Here is a 17,981-nt window from a genome sequence, read left to right on the forward strand (position 1 = left end):
GTAATTTTCCAGTAAGCTTTTCTGTCTATAAATAAATAGAAAAACAAAATCTGAAATGATATGCGAGGACTAGCAGATCTCTGGAATTTATTTGTTTAGTTAGTTATTGCAGTGGGCAGAGGTTTTATCGGCAGATGCATTTTCAGCTTTTGAGGAAATGGGTCTAGATAATGAACAGGTAAATTGCTACCTTAGCATTGCTTTGGGTCTTACTGTCTCTCATGGTTTTTCATGTAATACTGGATTATGGTTTTTCACAGGCTGTGAAAGAGACTGGAAGTAGGTTCCGGGAGACTGTCCTTGCTTTGGGTGGAGGCAGACCACCACTGAAGGTCTGAGCATCTGTCTCTGTCTCTGTTTCTGTCTCTCTCTCTCTCTCTCTCTCTCTCTCTCTCTCTCTCTATCCTTGTATTAGCAGTAGAGTCAAAATTTGGTCCTCCACACCCACGGGGCTTTTATGGCAGCATAGCTCCCCCGATTGGTTGAGATCTCCCTTTGTATGATTTTATTTTACTTAATAGAAGTCTCTTTTCTGGGGTTCGCAAACCTTGCTTGGGAATGGAAAACGGAATCAGCTTGTGCATTATTGCTTATTCCTCTCTTTGTCACAGATACATGGTTCTCATAAATTTGCTTAATCTCTCTACAATAATCACAGTTTAGTCATTATTTTCCTCCAGTACTATGCTGATGTAGCCTTCTGTGACTTGTATTGCAAATGCAGGTGTTTGTGGATTTCCGCGGAAGAGAACCATCCACGGATGCACTTTTAAGACACAATGGACTCTTGAAGGTGTCTGCATGATACTACATTGCTCCCCCTTTTAAGTTGATACTTATGCTGGTATTAGCATTCCTTTTGTTGTCTTGAATGGTACTTTAGAGGGAGTAATGGTTAGTGCCTCAAATTGAGCATGAAGCCCTGGGGGACCTTGGTGCATGGCTGTCGAGATGATTGATCATATTCGATCCGGTTTCAAGGTTTTGATTCAACATGGTGTCCTTAAAGTGCGATTTTCAACATGTCAAATTGGATTGAAATGACTGTAAAACGCTACCTTACCCATTTTGCATATGGTTTTGGAGCCAAGGAAGACCACAAAGATGAGAAATTTTGTTCTGAGTTGAGTGGTCTGCATTAAACTCGTACAGCAGTCATTAGAGGTGTAAATTGTAGCTCAGGTATCTTGTTTAGCCATCCCAAGAGCACATTGTAATATGAGAGAGATGATTAGTATGACAGAAGTACAATCTACCATCCCACACTATGGGATAATAACAACTAAATGGGAAAATGTATTTTCTGAATGAGAAGACTAAACAAATGCAGATTTATACAGACCATTATATTTTTTGTGAGCTTCCTTTTCCAAAGTTCTGAACATTTATCAGTGTTTAGTGCTAACCATGGGATACCTTCACCTCATGACATTGAGATCGGATGCTATGAATCTTGAATGCTTAATAGTGACCATGTGGCATGGGCAGCTGCTAATTAGATTTGAGATGCGTTTTTGTAACAAACATCTCATTTTAGAGTTCGTACATAGCATTGTCACTATGCATGCGCATGAGTAGTTTTAGTTTTACATGTTTTCATAGCTAGCAATATGAATCCCAAGTTTACAAGAATTCATCCCTTATGCCTAGTATACCAATCATAAGTTTCCACGACAGGCTCCCCAATCTGCAGTGCTCCCCTCGTCCCCTCCCCTGCCCTGCCCTTTTCTTGCGCCTTGCTCAAGTACGGATTACTCTTAATGAGGATTCATGTTGGCTTTTGTTTTTCTTGATTAGCATCATGGCCAATGAATGCCCTCCGATCAAGCGAACTATCCATTTCCTTCAAGATTAGCTTTTGGCCGTCTTCGCCAAAATCGAGACTCCAAGACGACACTTGTAGGAACCTGTAGCTCTCACCCCCCACGTATCTGGGCCCGTGATTGGGTGTTGGCGGCATGGTCTTCCCACTTTACGCTTCATTTTATAGATGTAAGGCTACTTGGGAGAGGATTCTTGTAAGTAGACTTTGATGCAAGATGAGGCAACCTCAGAAGTGGCAGTCCTTTTCCTTTGAGTCCTTCCTCATGCTTATTGGCCATTGTTGGAGGCCATTGGGGCAACCTTTGGGTTGGTCCTAGCATCCAAGCTTGTCCCACTTTTGCTTAGGCAGTCATTGCCTCGGTTGATGCTATTCCAAGGGTTATGTTGTTCGCTCATGATAGTGAGTCCTTCGAGGATTTTGTGTTGTTTCTGGGACCTAATGGTCCCTCGAAGCAATGTATGGATATGTTAGGCAGACTGATCATAGCCGGTGTATCACCATATGTGCCATTTTTGCGTGGGATTGCCTTAGGGCTAGGAGTCATAGGAGGTAGCGCAAATGTGCTCCCCAAGTGACATCCCGATGCTATGCCTCGGCTTCTGGGCACACTTTTTGGTCCTGTGCACATGGGACCAAAGGTGGGGTATGCATCTCAGCGTTAGCATCACTTTTGCCTCATGTTATTGGCGATGATGTTATCATACCTACTAGAGTATAGTGGATTATGGTTATGCAAGAGGGACAACTATAGGTGGACCTATGGATGTGTTGTTTATGGAGGAGCACGAATTAGATATGCTTAAAAGTGGTAAAATTGGTAAGATCCTTTCTAGACACTTTTTAGTCTTGTGCATAGGGGACCAAAGGTGCGGTATGCATCTCAGTGTCAGCATCACTTTTGCCACATGTTATTGGCCATGGTGTAATCATACCTACTAGAGTACATTGGATTATAGTTATGTAGGAGGGACAGAAGTTGGATATCTTGAATATCTATGTACCTAATGTACGGGGAGAGAGGGTGGCTCTTTGGGGCACCACCATAGAAGTATTGTCCCAGGTTAATCATTGGATTGTTGGAGGAGACTTCAACATGGTTGAGCAACCATTGGACAAAAGGGCAGCTGTGAGGGTAGAACACATCACTTGGAAAGAGTCTCCTGGGAGAGATGTGGCTCTAGAAGAATAGGGTGGCATGAAAGGAGATGAAGGCGGAGGGAATCTTGGTGAGAATGTAAGAAAATGTGGCGGAGGAAATGGGTTCGTCGAGGAAGATGTAGTGGAGAAGGTTTAGGGGAATGTCTCGGTAGTTGAGGTCAAGGATTTGGGGAGGGGTGGTGAGGTTGGGGAGCTCAGTGGCTGTGTCCATCAATGCGTTGACTTTCCATTCGACAACGTTGCGGACTAGGCCAGAAGGGGTGGGTGGAGGTTGGAGTTGATGGGCTTCTATTTGGGTGAGGGAGAGGGCATGAAGGGCCTGTTGCTCCGCTTCTCGGGCAGCTTGAAGTTGGTGCTGGAGCTCAGGGCGGGAGGCGAGGGTACATTCGCAGTCCTCCAGGGCCGCTTGGAGGTGGTTATTGGCCAACGCGGCCTCGTGGAGGGTCTCTTGGGTCTGCTGCTAGTTAGCTTTCGTGATCAACATCTGTTTTGTTCCGCAGCTCCGGCTACCTATGCATGTAATTTGTCATCTAGTTCATTAGCTCTCGGGCTAGGCTGGAGACTCCTTGGGCAAAATTGGGCACCGCGACGTGGGTGGAGCGGATACCCTCTGAATAGGCTACTTGGGTGATACCCTATGAATAGGCTTCTTGGGTGCGAAAGTTGTCGGTATGGGTCCATCGCAACGTGTCCACAGTGTTCCGCTAGGAGGAGGTGGGGGAGGAAGTGCCTGCTTTGGAGAAGGGAGGAGGGGGCGGAGAGTATACATGAGGAGGGGGTGAGCCTCCATGTCGGTGCCAACATTGGTTTGGTGATGGGCATGTTGGGGTGATGGTGTTTGGGGGTTGGAGAGGTTGGAGAGGGACAAGGTGGAGGCAGATGGGTGGGAATGGAGGTGGCACTCGCAAGTTGGACGGGGCGGGGAGGTCGGACCAGCCTGCAGCATGATATAAAACGTTGGTTGCCCTGTGGGTTCGTGCAGACTGTGTGGAGATCTGTGTAAGTACTCCGTCCAATTGACCTGTACTCCTTGGTGGACACGGGTGAGGGTAGAGAGATGGCATCGATTGAAACGATTGGTCTTGCGGGTGGTGATGAGGAGGAAGGATAGGGTGCAGGCGGCCATGACAAACTCTATTCTGCCATGACCCCATCCTTGGTGGTGGAGCCTTGGTAATGATGTGGACATGGCACATTACGTTGGTTGGGCGGACGTACGGTAGCTCCATGCGTGGGAGGTGGAGTGCCTCCCAAACAAGGTACAGACTCAGGTGGATTGTCTGGGTGTGACCGTTGTCCAGCACCTACCCTCTAGCCTCATTGGCATCATAAGTCTCTGTGAAGTACAAGCGATTGAGGAGGTCCGGGTCCGAGGTTCCAAGGTGGGCAGGCCGTCGAACTCGGTCTGCTCCAGGCGAGCCACAATTGCTGGATTGGTGATAGCCCTATAGGTGCCTTATGCAATGTTGGTGCTGGCAAGGCCAACAGTTGCCTAGGATTTGCCGGCAGGGCTTACGGTAGGACTCAGGCTTGAGTAGCTCTTTCCTGGTTGCAATTTGGAATTTGTGATTACCCCATCTTTGGCAATAAGTGCAGTAGAGAGTGGGACGGGGTCTCCAATGTGGACACTCTGTGCTAGTATGGTTATCTTGACAAATTGCGCACCACACTAACTCTCTCTTTGGGTAAAGATAGGGTTGGACAACTTGATCCCGACCTTGGTCGGTTCTCCAATGCTAGGTCATTTGCTACATCAAGGTCGCCCAACTATTTAACCTATTGTCTTGAGGACTCCTTGCCCTTCCTGTTAGATCTTGTGCTAGTAATTCTAAATGAAGCTTCGGATGTGTCCTCATGCAGTTCTTGAGAACACGTTTCCTGGAAATTATCCTGAAAGTCCATAGCACTCTTGCAACATCGCTCAAAGGAAGTGTGGGCTAGAGTGTATAAGGGATTATGCAAGGGTACGTCATTAAGGCCTTCAAGGAACCTATCGATCAACCTCTCATGTCAGAACTTGTCTTTGTCGCACAACAGGAATGGAGGTATCTCACCTGATTGATATGGTCCCGGATGGTTTTCCCATCCTTCTATTTTACATTGTGTAGTTGCTGGACTAGGCTCCATCGAGTTCCTTGGTGGGAGTATTTGGCCTTGAAGGCCTCTTTCAAGGCTTTGAAGGTGGCCTTATCCTCAATCTTTAGTAATCTAAACCATTTCCTGGCTTTGCCATCTAAGGTGAGGCCGAATGCAATCACCTGGAGGCACCTTCGTTTGTTGGGTCTAGGACTCTCTTCTTGCCTTTTTTGCTTTTTTGCTTCCTCCGCTTGTTTCTCTAGACCAGGCTCATGAGGTGCTAATGTGGCTTCCTTGATTTCTTTAATGAAATCTCTCTGTGGCTTTGGCGGCTCCTCCTTTTTTGGTTGCTCTTCCTTTTGAGTAGTTGATGGGGGAAGATCTGGGAGTATCGTATCATGCAGAGAGGCAAGAGGTTTTTGAATACTAAGGCCGTCGAGCTAGAAGGGAGGGGGGGTTTGGAGTATAGATTCTGTTATTTCTTACTGGGCTTGTGGGGAGGCAATTGGTTCTTGAGGCGCCTTTGGTATCGGAACATTATGAGCATGGCTTAGAATTTTAGAGAGGAGATAGGGGTTGCAGACCTTGGGTTGGTGGGATCTTAGGCACTGCTTCATCTCTTTGTGTATGTACCAAGCCTAATCACCTTCTTTCTTCTCATGCACACGGGCTATCTTGCGAAGGAGAATTGGGCTTTATCTATCCACCACCGGCCTGATTTGCATAATCATTAACATTGCATGGCAAGCTCTCATCCACTTCTTCCTTTATGTTGGTGTACTCTGCCCCATTAGAATTGTAGGATATTTTCTTCAGCATATCTTCTATAGGCATTTAATCAATGTGGTGGAGATGTGTTGCGGTTGGAGGTGGCAAGTGGAGGGCTTCTCTGATCATGTGTTTTGTGATATGGATTTGCTCGTTAAACTAGAGAATAAGAAAATGGTATTTCTATGCTTTTATGTTAACAAAATAATGGTTAATTCTTTTAGATTATTTATAAGTAGTTAAAAACTACTTTAATTGATTTTAAATGAGAAAGAGATAATCTTATCAATTTGGAAAAAGAGAAAAAATAAAAATAGCTTAATCTAGTAGAATAATCATAATTAAGTTTATGATTATGGTTAAAATTATGATTTAAATTTATAGTTTAGATTTAAGCTTAAGAATAGATCTTCTATCATATTTGCATTACAATGTTTTATTCTTTTAAGAAAAAATTAAAAATTATCAGTAATAGTAGCGAAGCTATGGCAATTTTTTTAAAAAATAACATCTTATTTTATGCATAATACTAAAAGAGGACTTCCTACCATATTCTAGGATTGGACATCCTATGCAAAAAGAATGATTTTCATCATATTCATATAAAATAAATTTTAGTATTTATGCATAAATATTTAATTAAAAGAAAGAAATTTTTGATAAATTTATTTTTATGCGAAAAGAGAAATTCTCATAATGATTAAGATCCAAGTAATTAAATAATAAAAGAGAAAATTTTGGCATATTTAAAATAATAGATATTTTTATTTAATTTAAAAAAGAGATTTTAGATAAAATTATTATGCATTAAATGATAAAAGAGAAATTTTCATGATATTTAAAATTCAATCATTTAAATGCAAAAAGAGAGATTTTAAGCATATTCAAAAAAAGAGATATTTGTATTTAATTAAAAGAAGAATTTTTATGGTATTTTAAGTAGAGAAAGGTTTAGTTAAATTTTGGTGACAAAAGAGGAATTTTTACCATAATTTTACCTAAAAAATTAGGGTTGATAATTAAATTGATAGAAAGAATATTCTTAGATATTTTATGTGGATAAATCACCAAATTGATATTTAACCAAAATTAGATTAATAGAAGAAGAGTATTTTTATAAAAATCTAATATTCTCATATAAAATCATATCTTAATCTATTATGGTTAGGAAGGAATGAAATTCATAAAGTTGAAATTTTCCTTACGGTTAAAAGCTCAGTAGATTTTTATCTAAAGAAAATTCTTTAGGAATCAAAGTTAGAAGCAAACCGAATAATTTTGGTTCGACCATAACTGTGAGAGGGGCGGCCAGTAAACTACTCGTCCATCTCTCGAATCTGAATCAAGCAAAAATCTCGTGATCAATTTCAATTCTTGACACAAAGAATAGACTACCGTTTGAATTAGCATAGTTTTTCCTTAGCCGAAATCACCAAGAATCTAGTTGAAAATTCAGTCAAATGATGGGTAGATTACCCTGATGAGGGATCAATGATTCTCATTAAGAAAATATGGATCAAGGAAAAAGGGTTTTGTGGAACCAATCTCGAACCAGGAATTCTACTTGCATATAGAACCTTTGAAGGACCGTTTTACGCCAAAATGCTGGAGGAAGCATTTGGTATGTGTTTAACTAAGGAGAGACTCGTTGCAACAGCTCGCGAGAGTCGTTGAGGGACATTGCTCACGGCAAAACCTATCGAGGTCTTGACCAGCCCCCTCGGTATGGTTAAAATGGTGCGCTTGGATGAAGATTAGTGAAGCTCCAAAGCTTCCCAAGAAGAGGCAAAATAGAGGGATAATAAAATTACACTCTATATGTGCATCGCTCTCATAACTTGGTGGCTGCATCATATAAACTTCTTCTTGCAAGTCACCATGTAAGAATGCATTCTTTACATCCATCTAATGTAAAGACCAACCCTTCACTGCAGCCATAATAATGACAGCTATCATGGTTGCTATTCTCACAACCAAGCTGAATGTCTCCACATAGTCAATGCTATATGTCTATGCATAACCCTTGGTACCCAGTCTTGCCTCATAGATCCATCTAAGTTATGCTTGACCTTGTATACCCACTTACATCCAATTTTCTTTTTATCCTTAGGCAAAGGCACTAATTCCCATGTCGATTTGTATCTAATGCTACCATCTTCTCATCCATGGTAGCTTCCCATTTTTCATTTCCAAGAGCCTTCTCAAAATAAGTTGGCTATCTCCTATATTGCTTTAACCATTGATCCGGGGTTTTCACACCCACCATAATTCCAAGCCAGAACCCTAGCATGTGTTTATATATAGTAGCTTGTAGAAATGGCAGAGGGCTATCCATATGCGGAAGACCACCCAATTTGAGTGTGGTTTTACTCCTACTTTTTTCAGGCGTGTCTTTAAAATGTCAAAGTCCACTACTATGTGCCAACTACCCAGTTCAAGTGCCTAGAGCAAAACACCTCCGAGCTTCTATTTGACCCACAGTTTGACATGCTTGAACTATATCATATTAAGAATGTATAGACTAGACGTTGCTATATTTAAATACATTTATTTCCTTGCTTACATTAGGCGTGTTTTTGATGCAACCCAATGATCAATGAAAATGGGCTTGCTCAAAATAATAGAGATGAGCAAATAGGCTAGAGTACAGTAGTACTAGAAGTCACAAACACATTCGTGCATGTATCACTATGGTATGTTGAAATGATTGTGCTATATTCTATTTTCTAATTCTATTTTTTGCAAATCCTATTTCTATTTTCTCACAAATCCTAATTCTATTTTCTATTCATTGTTGCTTGCAAGTATTGTCTCTCTCTTCTACCAGAAGAGAGAGAAAATATTACATATGTTATAGACCCTCTCATATCACGGCAATTGCAAAATGAGGGGACATCATTTTTGGACTTAATGGCCTAGTTTTAGGGGGTCAACCTTGATCTGGCACATGAATTATTGTCACGGCTTATAACTAAGAGTGGGTCTCGTGCTAAGTTATAATCTGACAACATATATTAAGTAATTTGTTTCAGCCCCCGCCTACCCTTCTGCTGCCCCCTCCAGCCCCTCTGCTGCCCCCGCCTGCCTCTCTTTAGCCCCCACCAGTCCCTTTTGCTGCCCCTGCCTCCCCATCTGCTGCCCCCACCTGCCCCCTTTGCTGTCGCCCCCTGTCCATCTACAGTCCCCGCCTGCCCCTCTCTGCTGCCCCCGCCTGCCCCATTGCCCTTACTTCCCCAGCTCCTCTCGCCCTTCAGCGCCAGCCTATGCCCCCCTTCCTTTGCTCTCGCCTTTATTCAGCAGCAATTTTATCTGTATTCAAGCCGGCCGCTAGAATTGAGTCTCAATTTAGGGATCCATCAATCCAGCCTAGTCCCATGGGTTAGCCAACTGCCTAACCACTGTAGTGATGGAATCCAATTAAGAATTTGGTTAGGTTGTCTCGGGTACCAGGGAAAAGAGTTCCCAGGCCCTCTAGCCAGATATTCATACAAACTTAGAACTAGTCACACCACTTACACACCCAATATGAAATTGCCTTTTTCATAGATTCAACAGTCTTTAAAACGATCATTTAATGAAATCATAGTGTCACTGATCATAATCCTCTAATTATCCAGTTGAATCCTTATTTCCAAACATTCCTTCATCGGTGTACCTATGGCATCATTGGCAACCAGAACGCTCACCCCCCTGTCCACTCAGGGGCCTTTTCTATAGTTCCTAGCTCATAGTAACCGGCAAGTATTCACTTTAACAAAAAATGGAGTGAACGTTGAAGATCAACAAGATCAACCAACACATCCGTATAAAAGAGCCATGGACTCATCCATTGAGGACCAGCAAGGTCAATCAACTAGATCCATGCCCGAATTCAGAAAACAACCCTTACTCCTTGTTCCAATATCTTCCCCGACGTACGTGTGGGTAGGCACCACTACCATTCTTTCTTGAATGTAGGGGAGAATGGGAGTGGTGTCATTCTCCCCTCTTCAAGGTGATGGGAGGTCTTAAGCATGGTATGGAAGGCCTTGAGAATGGCAGTTGTGCCATCCTCCCCTTTTCTTGATTGGTCTTTTGGCTTCTTCTACAACAGCCAATCCCTCGCGTCACCCCCACTGGCCGAGAGAATCATCAATTTCTCACAAGACGAGCTCACCTCTCTTCAGCATGACATTGACCTTGAGGTCCAGACCACCCTTGTTGCAAGAGTTTATGGTTCCCACCCCTCTCGTTCGCAAGCCCGTGAATGGCTTCTAGCAGCTCTCTCTTCGGAGCTGATTGTGCACTTTCAGGATACTCGTTTGCTTGGTCGAGGCTTCTTCCAGGTGGACTTTCATTCTTCAGAAGCTACTTCTCAGGCTTTGGCTGGCAGCCCCTTTCCTCTTGGTCCTAGGAAGAGAAATTTCTAGTAATCCATTTTTATGTTAAAAAGAGTAATCCCCCCATGACAATGGATTTAAATCTAATAGAAATAACACTTTTGTAATAAAAATATTTCTACTATGCATTTTTCTATGCATAGAATGAAAATAACACTTTTAGAATACACAAACGATGGGGATTACTCTTTTTGAATAATAAAAGGTAATACTTATTTCACAAAATTTAAGAAATTTCACCATAACCTCCTTTGTATGGTTGACCATTTTTAAAATTTTTCTATTCTTAATTTACTAAAATAGATGTGATGTGAATCAGATAAATGTGATGTGAATTAGATAAATGTGAATGAATGGATGGATGGATGTGATGTGAATCAGATAAATGTAAATGAATGGATGGATAGATGTGATGTGAATAGAAGTGATGAGATATCATGTGAATCAGGATGTAAATGAAGGATATAGGATGGATGTGGATGTATGTGAAAGGATGGAAGTGGATGTATGTGAAAGAATGGATGTGGATGTATGTATGTGAAAGGATGTATGTATGTGAAAGGATGGAAGTGGATGTATGTGAAATAATGGATGTGTATGTATGTGAAAGGATGGAAGTGGATGTATGTGAAAGAATGGATGTGGATGTATGTATGTGAAAGGATGGAAGTGGATGTATGTGAAAGAATGGATGTGGATGTATGTATGTGAAAGGATGGATGTAGATGTAGGTGAAAGGATAGATGTGGATGTATGTGGAAGAATATATGTGGATGTGTATGTCATAAGTATGGATGTGGATGTGTATGTCATAAGTATGGATGTGGATGTATGTGGAAGAATATATGTGGATGTGAATGTGATGAATATGAAAGAGAATAGAGGCGATGAGATGTGATGTAAATTGGATAGATAATATGAATGATAAGGGATGTGAATGAATGATGTGGGATGTGAATGAATGTGATGACATGTGAGTCCAGGATGTGAATGAATGTGATAGCCTGTGAATTAGGATGTGAATGAATGATAAGGGATGTGAATGAATGTGATGGCACGTGAATCCATATGAGAATGAATGGTATGGGATGTGAATGGATGTGATGTCATGTACAGGGCTACGGGATACTATTCTTTCTCTAAAAGAAAAGCTATGGAGTTTTGGTCTCTTCCTCTGAAAGACTATAGCAATCTAAGCTTCTTTTCTGAGATATTAGATAAGAATGAAGGGATATATGCATCTCAAACTCTAGGATTACCTTGAGGCTACTTGCTGTCTTCTCACAATTTTCTCTATGTAAAGACCCTGACAGAAACAACAAATTGTTTCGGCCATAACTCTCTGATAAAAACTCAGAATATGATTATATAACCAGTCAAAAGAACGGGAAGGCATTTGGTCTATAAGTCAACGCGGGCAGAATAGGCAAAAACGTCTGTATATAGCCACAAATGCACCATCTTTAGAAACGCGTTATTTTTCCACATTTTTAGTATGCATGGACTCTAAAGGTATAAAAGTACTCTAAATATGACCTCTTATCACCTAAACTCAAAATTCTATTTTTGGGAATACTTATCTCTTAATAGAACTATTCTTATGTTCTTATTTCTTTTAGGATTTTTGGAGCTAATATTTTTATTCTAACACTTTTCTAATGTTTCTAGCCTTATTGTCTCACTCTTCTCTAATTACACTCTCTTTCCTTATTGAAATCTATATTAAAAGAGACACATATATACATGGCTTGGGAGGGACATTACAATCTCCCCCACTTAAAAGATTCGAGATGTCCTCATCTCGCGAGCTGGGGTAGTATCTAAGTAAATCTTCCTGTCTCTTTTAAATTGGTATCCCCACCACTAGGTAAAAATCTTCTTTTATCTAAACATTGTTCTTAAAGATTCATTTATTTCATGTGCTTGGCTCATTTTGTTGTGTCTCCAAAAGGTCTTTATTATTCTAAAGTTAATTGGCCTTATTATCCTAAATTCATGCATCCATATACCTCTCAAATGCTATGAACCTTCGAATTCCTTATTCTATACCCCCATGTAATATGGTACTTAATAAATTATCATGGAAAAACGTAAGGGAATCAATCCTTTACGCAATCTAACCTATGATAGCAACTTCATAATCTTAGTATCGTCTTGTAGAATACCTCTATTCATCATGCACATTACTTCACATAAATCTTGCACCAATCCTCTTCTATTTACTCATAGAAATACTTGTTGAATTCGATTATTTTAACCCTGCTATCCCTATTTCTTGACCTAATTTTTGCTCTAGCTCATGATTCCTTGTAGCCAGGGGTGGGCTTGACGTTCCTCTTGAATTAGGAGACCTCTTCTTGATTAACATGGAAGGATTCATATCCTTCTCGATACTTTCTATATAAAAAACTTTATCACAGTCTCTGGCTATAATTATGGCTTCTAAAATAGAGGATAGTTTTACATTCTTATGATGAGGTTATTCAAAGGTAGATTAAGCTTCCAAATGAATCGATGGAGAAGAGTTACCTCATCCATCTCTGGAGTAAATCGAAGAAGTGTAACAAAAGTTTGGTGGTATTCTTTTAGGGTCTTTCCTTCTTGGGTTAGCTCCAAAAATTCGTTCATTAAATCCTAGAGGACAAAACCTTTCACGAAGGTGTACTTTCATGGTATCTCATAACTGATTCTAGCTCCAGTGGTTAGATTGACAACAATGCTTCTAACTTTTTAGCTCCAATGGTTAGATTGACAACAATGCTTCCAACTAATTTGGCATTTCTTACGATTTTTAGATGAGCAAGGGTGAACTTGCTTCTTTCATTATATCCATGAAAAGTTCAAAACTATCAAATACTTATCATAGCACCACATCTAAAGGCACTCTGGATTAATATATGTGAGCTCTTCATTTTTTTGAGAATTACACATCTGGTGCCTTGGGATTGACACATCCAAAGATTATCAAGATTGACACATCTAAGATGATTGGTTTTCTGAAAATTACACATCTAGTATCTTGGGATTAACGCATCTAAGAGCATGATCCTCTAGGAATTACACATCCGAGACCCATGTTTGTCTGAGATGGGTTTAAAATCTTAGATGATTGTCCTAGTGTAAAGCATCCAATGGATGGCATTCACACGTCAACTATTCAAACCTTAATGGAATTATAATCTTAATAATTTATAATATGCAAGTTAATGAGATATATCCTGAAAATTTCTCTAAACAAGTTTCGGTCTATCCTTCTAGTCATTCAGTCTCTCACTAGTTTCTTAATTTGATCACCCTATATTTTTCCTCACAAAAGGTTTTCTCCCCAATCTTATTTCTCAAATTTATTGTACAAATATCTTGCGTGTGCACCCCCAAGATACAAGCACAATTTCATAGGATGATTGTCTCAACATGTGAGGATATTCAAATCACTTCTATGGCCAGTAGAGATGATTGATTCGTCCTCATATGATAAACAATCACTTGTTTTAATCCCTTGATAGTTAACCTTTGAAAAACAAATCCTAGGAACTAAGATCGGCTCTGATACCACTTGTAAGGTTCCCCCTTTCCAAAAATAGGGGAAACACTTGAGATAGTCCACTAAGTCTTATCTTGGAGAAAATTTCCTATTCATCGACACCTTGACCATGCAGAGATTTAAGGATACGATTCATAGGTAAGACCTAGTTCTATCCCGCAGGGGAAGCGTGATCTTCTAAACATCAAATCACCCATAGGACAATTGATCATAAATTGGGCAACTACTAGACTTGATTTCTAAAGGCAACGCTTTTTTCCTCATCTTATGTAAGGCACAGCCGCTGGCCTAGTCTTCTAGAATAGAGTTGCCCTGGAACCAGTTTATCTAGCATAGGGCTTTCACTTAATCTATTGGAAAGCTACTCGACTAATCGGGTCCACCCGATTCCGTCCGTAGGATGGTGCCGTCGGGGCATTCCATCCTCCCACTTTCCACCCTACTCACGCGTCAATTTGTTTTCTAATTAATCCTACTACACTGTTTGACATATACAAACATGTTCCTTAATTAAGGCCCTTTTCACAAGGTCTGTTAAAACAGCCTTTTTACACAATACAATCATGCCAAAGAAAAGATATATATAAAAAAGGTTCATACATGAATCAATTCCATACAAGCCAAACCGGCTCTCTTAATCTTTTTCTTTATACCGCCGATGATCTAGAATTCGGCCTTCCAGCCTCTACATGCTGGGCAAAACCCTACGGGACCATACACCTCATCGTCGGTCGCTGGCAAGGACTCAAGCCGGCCTGTCGCCCTCTCAGGCTCCATCGCTCGATCCTCCCGCCCCTCAAAGGGATGTCTGCGCACTAGGGTGGGCTAATTCACTGCACTAGCCTGGGCCCTCAGAACTAGGCAGCATCATCACAATCACTTGCCTCAATCGGCAAACCTCATTCTTCCAATGGTATGAGGGATACCATGGGTCAACTCCGGGCCTTACTAACGTCTCCGCCGTCCAGCTACACAAGCACAAGAACGGGGCAGCGTCAAGGCAGGGCCTGTACCTTAATTTAACCAAGATAACAATCCATTTACTCACTAAACCATATGACTAGGATCCATGTCACCTTCTTTAAGAAAACAATCTTTTTCACAAAGATTTTAGCATTTCAACTTGAGATTGCGATAAGACATTCTTTATTAAGGCATATGCTACTGCTTAAAAGAATACAAACTTTAAATAGTAAATCAATCAAATAGATCATTGTAACAATCAATAGAGAAGCCGGGGCCATACCTCAACCCCTAAGAATGATAAATAATTGAAAAACAAAATATGTATATACCTTATAGAAATTTATCGTCTATCGTTGTCTTTGCTCGTATTAACAAGAGCTTTAGAACTTGACGTATGAGAATAGAGTCTTCTAATACCTTGTCTTTTGATTGAAATCATCCAATAATCTCCAAGCTTTATCTCCTCTTACTCATACTGTGACTCTTCTCTCTTTCTAAAGTCTATGGCAAAATAGCCTTCTTCTCTTACAGGGCTACGGGATACTATTCTTTCTCTAAAAGAAAAGCTATGGAGTTTTGGTCTCTTTCTCTGAAAGACTATAGCAATCTAAGCTTCTTTTCTGAGATATTAGATAAGAATGAAGGGATATATGCATCTCAAACTCTAGGATTACCTTGAGGCTACTTACTGTCTTCTCACAGTTTTCTCTATGTAAAGACCCTGACAGAAACAACAAATTGTTTCGGCCATAACTCTCTGATAAAAACTCAGAATATAATTATATAACCAGTCAAAAGAATGGGAAGGCATTTGGTCTATAAGTCATCGCGGGCAGAATAGGCAAAAACGTCTGTATATAGCCACAAATGCACCATCTTTAGAAACGCGTTATTTTTTCACATTTTTAGTATGCATGGACTCTAAAGGTGTAAAAGTACTCTAAATATGACCTCTTAGTACCTAAACTCGAAATTCTATTTTTGGGAATACTTATCTCTTAATAGAACTATTCTTATGTTCTTATTTCTTTTAGGATTTTTGGAGCTAATATTTTTATTCTAACACTTTTCTAATGTTTCTAGCCTTATTGTCTCACTCTTCTCTAATTACACTCTCTTTCCTTATTGAAATCTATATTAAAAGAGACACATACATACATGGCTTGGGAGGGACATTACACTAATTTATGTCAAGAATGCTGGGGAAGCATTTTGACCATCTTGTGAATGAGGTCATGGAGACTGAGAGCTGATAAAGTTGCAATAGCTGACGGAGAGCCAATGGAGGACGTCTCGCATAGCAAGGTCAGCTGAGGTCTTGACCAGCCTCGGTTTGATTTAAATGGCAAGCTTCCAGTATGGTGGATGAGGGACCAAGGAAGCGGCCTATGAGTGAAGCACTAGGTGACTTGCGAAGGATCCTAGAGGGTGCTGACTATACGGTGCTCAGGCTCTGCGTCGCTGAAGATACCCACAAGTACATCGGGGAAGATATTGAATAAGGAGTAAGAGTTGTTTTCTGAATTTGGGCATGGATCTGGTTGATTGACCTTGCTAGTCTTCAATAGATGAGTCCATGGCTCTTTTATATGGATCCGTTGGTTGATCTTGTTGACCTTCAACGGAGATTCCATTTTGATATATGAATATATTGTCGGTTACTATGAGCTAGGAACTATCGAAAAGGCCCCTGAGTGGACAAGTGGTGAACGTTCTGGTTGCCAATGATGCCATAAGTACACCGATGAAGGAATGATTGGAAATAAGGATTTAACCGGAGATTTTGAGGATTATGATCAGTGACACCATGGTTTCAATAAATCATTGTTTTTAAAGATAGCTAATTCTGTGAAAAAGGCAATTTCATATTGGGTGTGTAAGTGGTGTGACTAGTTTAAGTTTGCATGAATATCTGGCTAGGGGGTCTGGGAACTCATTTCCCTCGTGCCGGGGAAAAAATCTAACCAAATTCCTAATTGGATCCCATCACTACAGTGGTTGGCTAACCCATGGGATTGGATGGGGTTAGGCTGGAGTGATGGATCCCTAAATTGAGACTCAATTCTGTTCTAGTACAATAGATGAAGTAAATTCCGAACAAAAATTGTTCTATGGAAAAGAATCAACGGCTGTGCCTCTCAATGAGGAAAAAAGCATTGGTCTCTATGATCCAAGTGTAATCTTTTCCCTGATCTGACTATGGGACTTACGGGATCGTTCAGATCAGTTCAGCTAGTTAAGGCTTTTGACTACGTTAGAGAAAATTATCCTGGAGGAATCGCCCGTGCTTTCCGAGCAAGGGAAATTTTTTCGAGTTCGGTTTTGGAAGAACCGATGGATTAGTCTCTTGTCCAGATATCTGTGTGTGGTGGGCGAGGCCCCGAGTGTGGGACCTTGCCCTGCCATGCAAGAAGTGCTACTTCCGCTGCTAGCACCCCTGAATTCGTTGCGCGGTGGGGAAAGGGATCTCACATTTTCAGAATAATAACAGATCTTGTTTCTATCTATTTTGGCCTCTGCAGAGAGAAAATGTCTAGAGGGAGGTAATTCAAAATTGAGATATTTTTGGATATAAAAATCCTCCTAGTGTCTAAATTGATTTTCCCTGAAATAGAAATTCAAAAAGAACTTTCCAATGTGCAATTGGAATTAATTAAAAATAGGTATAAAGGACCTAAGGGTCCAGATTTTCACAAATTTTTGAATTATGCTCCAATTAAGGTTCCTATGGACCAATAAGATTATTCCAAATGTAGGGAGGAGATAAATTAAAGAATAAAAGAAAATTCCTCAAAAATTAGTAAATGCTCACATTAGATGAAGAGTTGACTAAGGACAAGGTTTATTAGTTAAAAAAGAAGGGATATTTAGAAGAAATGATGCATTTTTGACACTTCAGTGTGGGGATCTCCCTCATGAAGGAGGCGCCTATTTTGAAAAGATGCAGGGGAGAAGAGAGCTTGAGCTCTTGCAAGCACACATACACTCACAAAACCCTAAAAGAGAACACACAAGGTGAGAGGCTGAAAATCTTCTTCTTCTTCACACAACATTCAACACACCATATACAAAGATAAGAGTACACACGATATAAAAAGGTACTCAACCAAATACATACTAGGGTTCTCTATAGTGTGAACCCAACTAAATGAGCTCACGCTGTAACTATGCCAGTCTCTAGAATGGCTGTCACACAGCCTGTCATCCCACTGGCCGCATATCACCCATGATCTCACCAACCATGCCAGTGGTGTAAGTGTGGGGC

General features: G+C 40.6%; 1 protein-coding gene across 1 annotated transcript in view; it reads left to right on the forward strand.

Moving 5' to 3' along the window:
• The window catches only part of LOC147638031 (putative cytosolic oligopeptidase A), a 64,241-nt gene extending 62,882 nt beyond the window's left edge, over window positions 1–1,359 (forward strand). Inside the window, exons 15-17 of the mRNA XM_086797680.1 lie at window positions 113–178; window positions 261–332; window positions 725–1,359. Coding sequence (XP_086653806.1) covers window positions 113–178; window positions 261–332; window positions 725–805 — 219 coding nt within the window. The 3' untranslated portion in view covers window positions 806–1,359. The remainder of the gene's footprint in view (window positions 1–112; window positions 179–260; window positions 333–724) is intronic.
• Window positions 1,360–17,981: the final 16,622 nt, after the last annotated feature.

This window comes from Cibotium barometz, chromosome 5 (genome assembly GCF_041138505.1).
Source record: "Cibotium barometz isolate CiBa-2024 chromosome 5, ASM4113850v1, whole genome shotgun sequence".
NCBI classification, from domain to species: domain Eukaryota; kingdom Viridiplantae; phylum Streptophyta; class Polypodiopsida; order Cyatheales; family Cibotiaceae; genus Cibotium; species Cibotium barometz.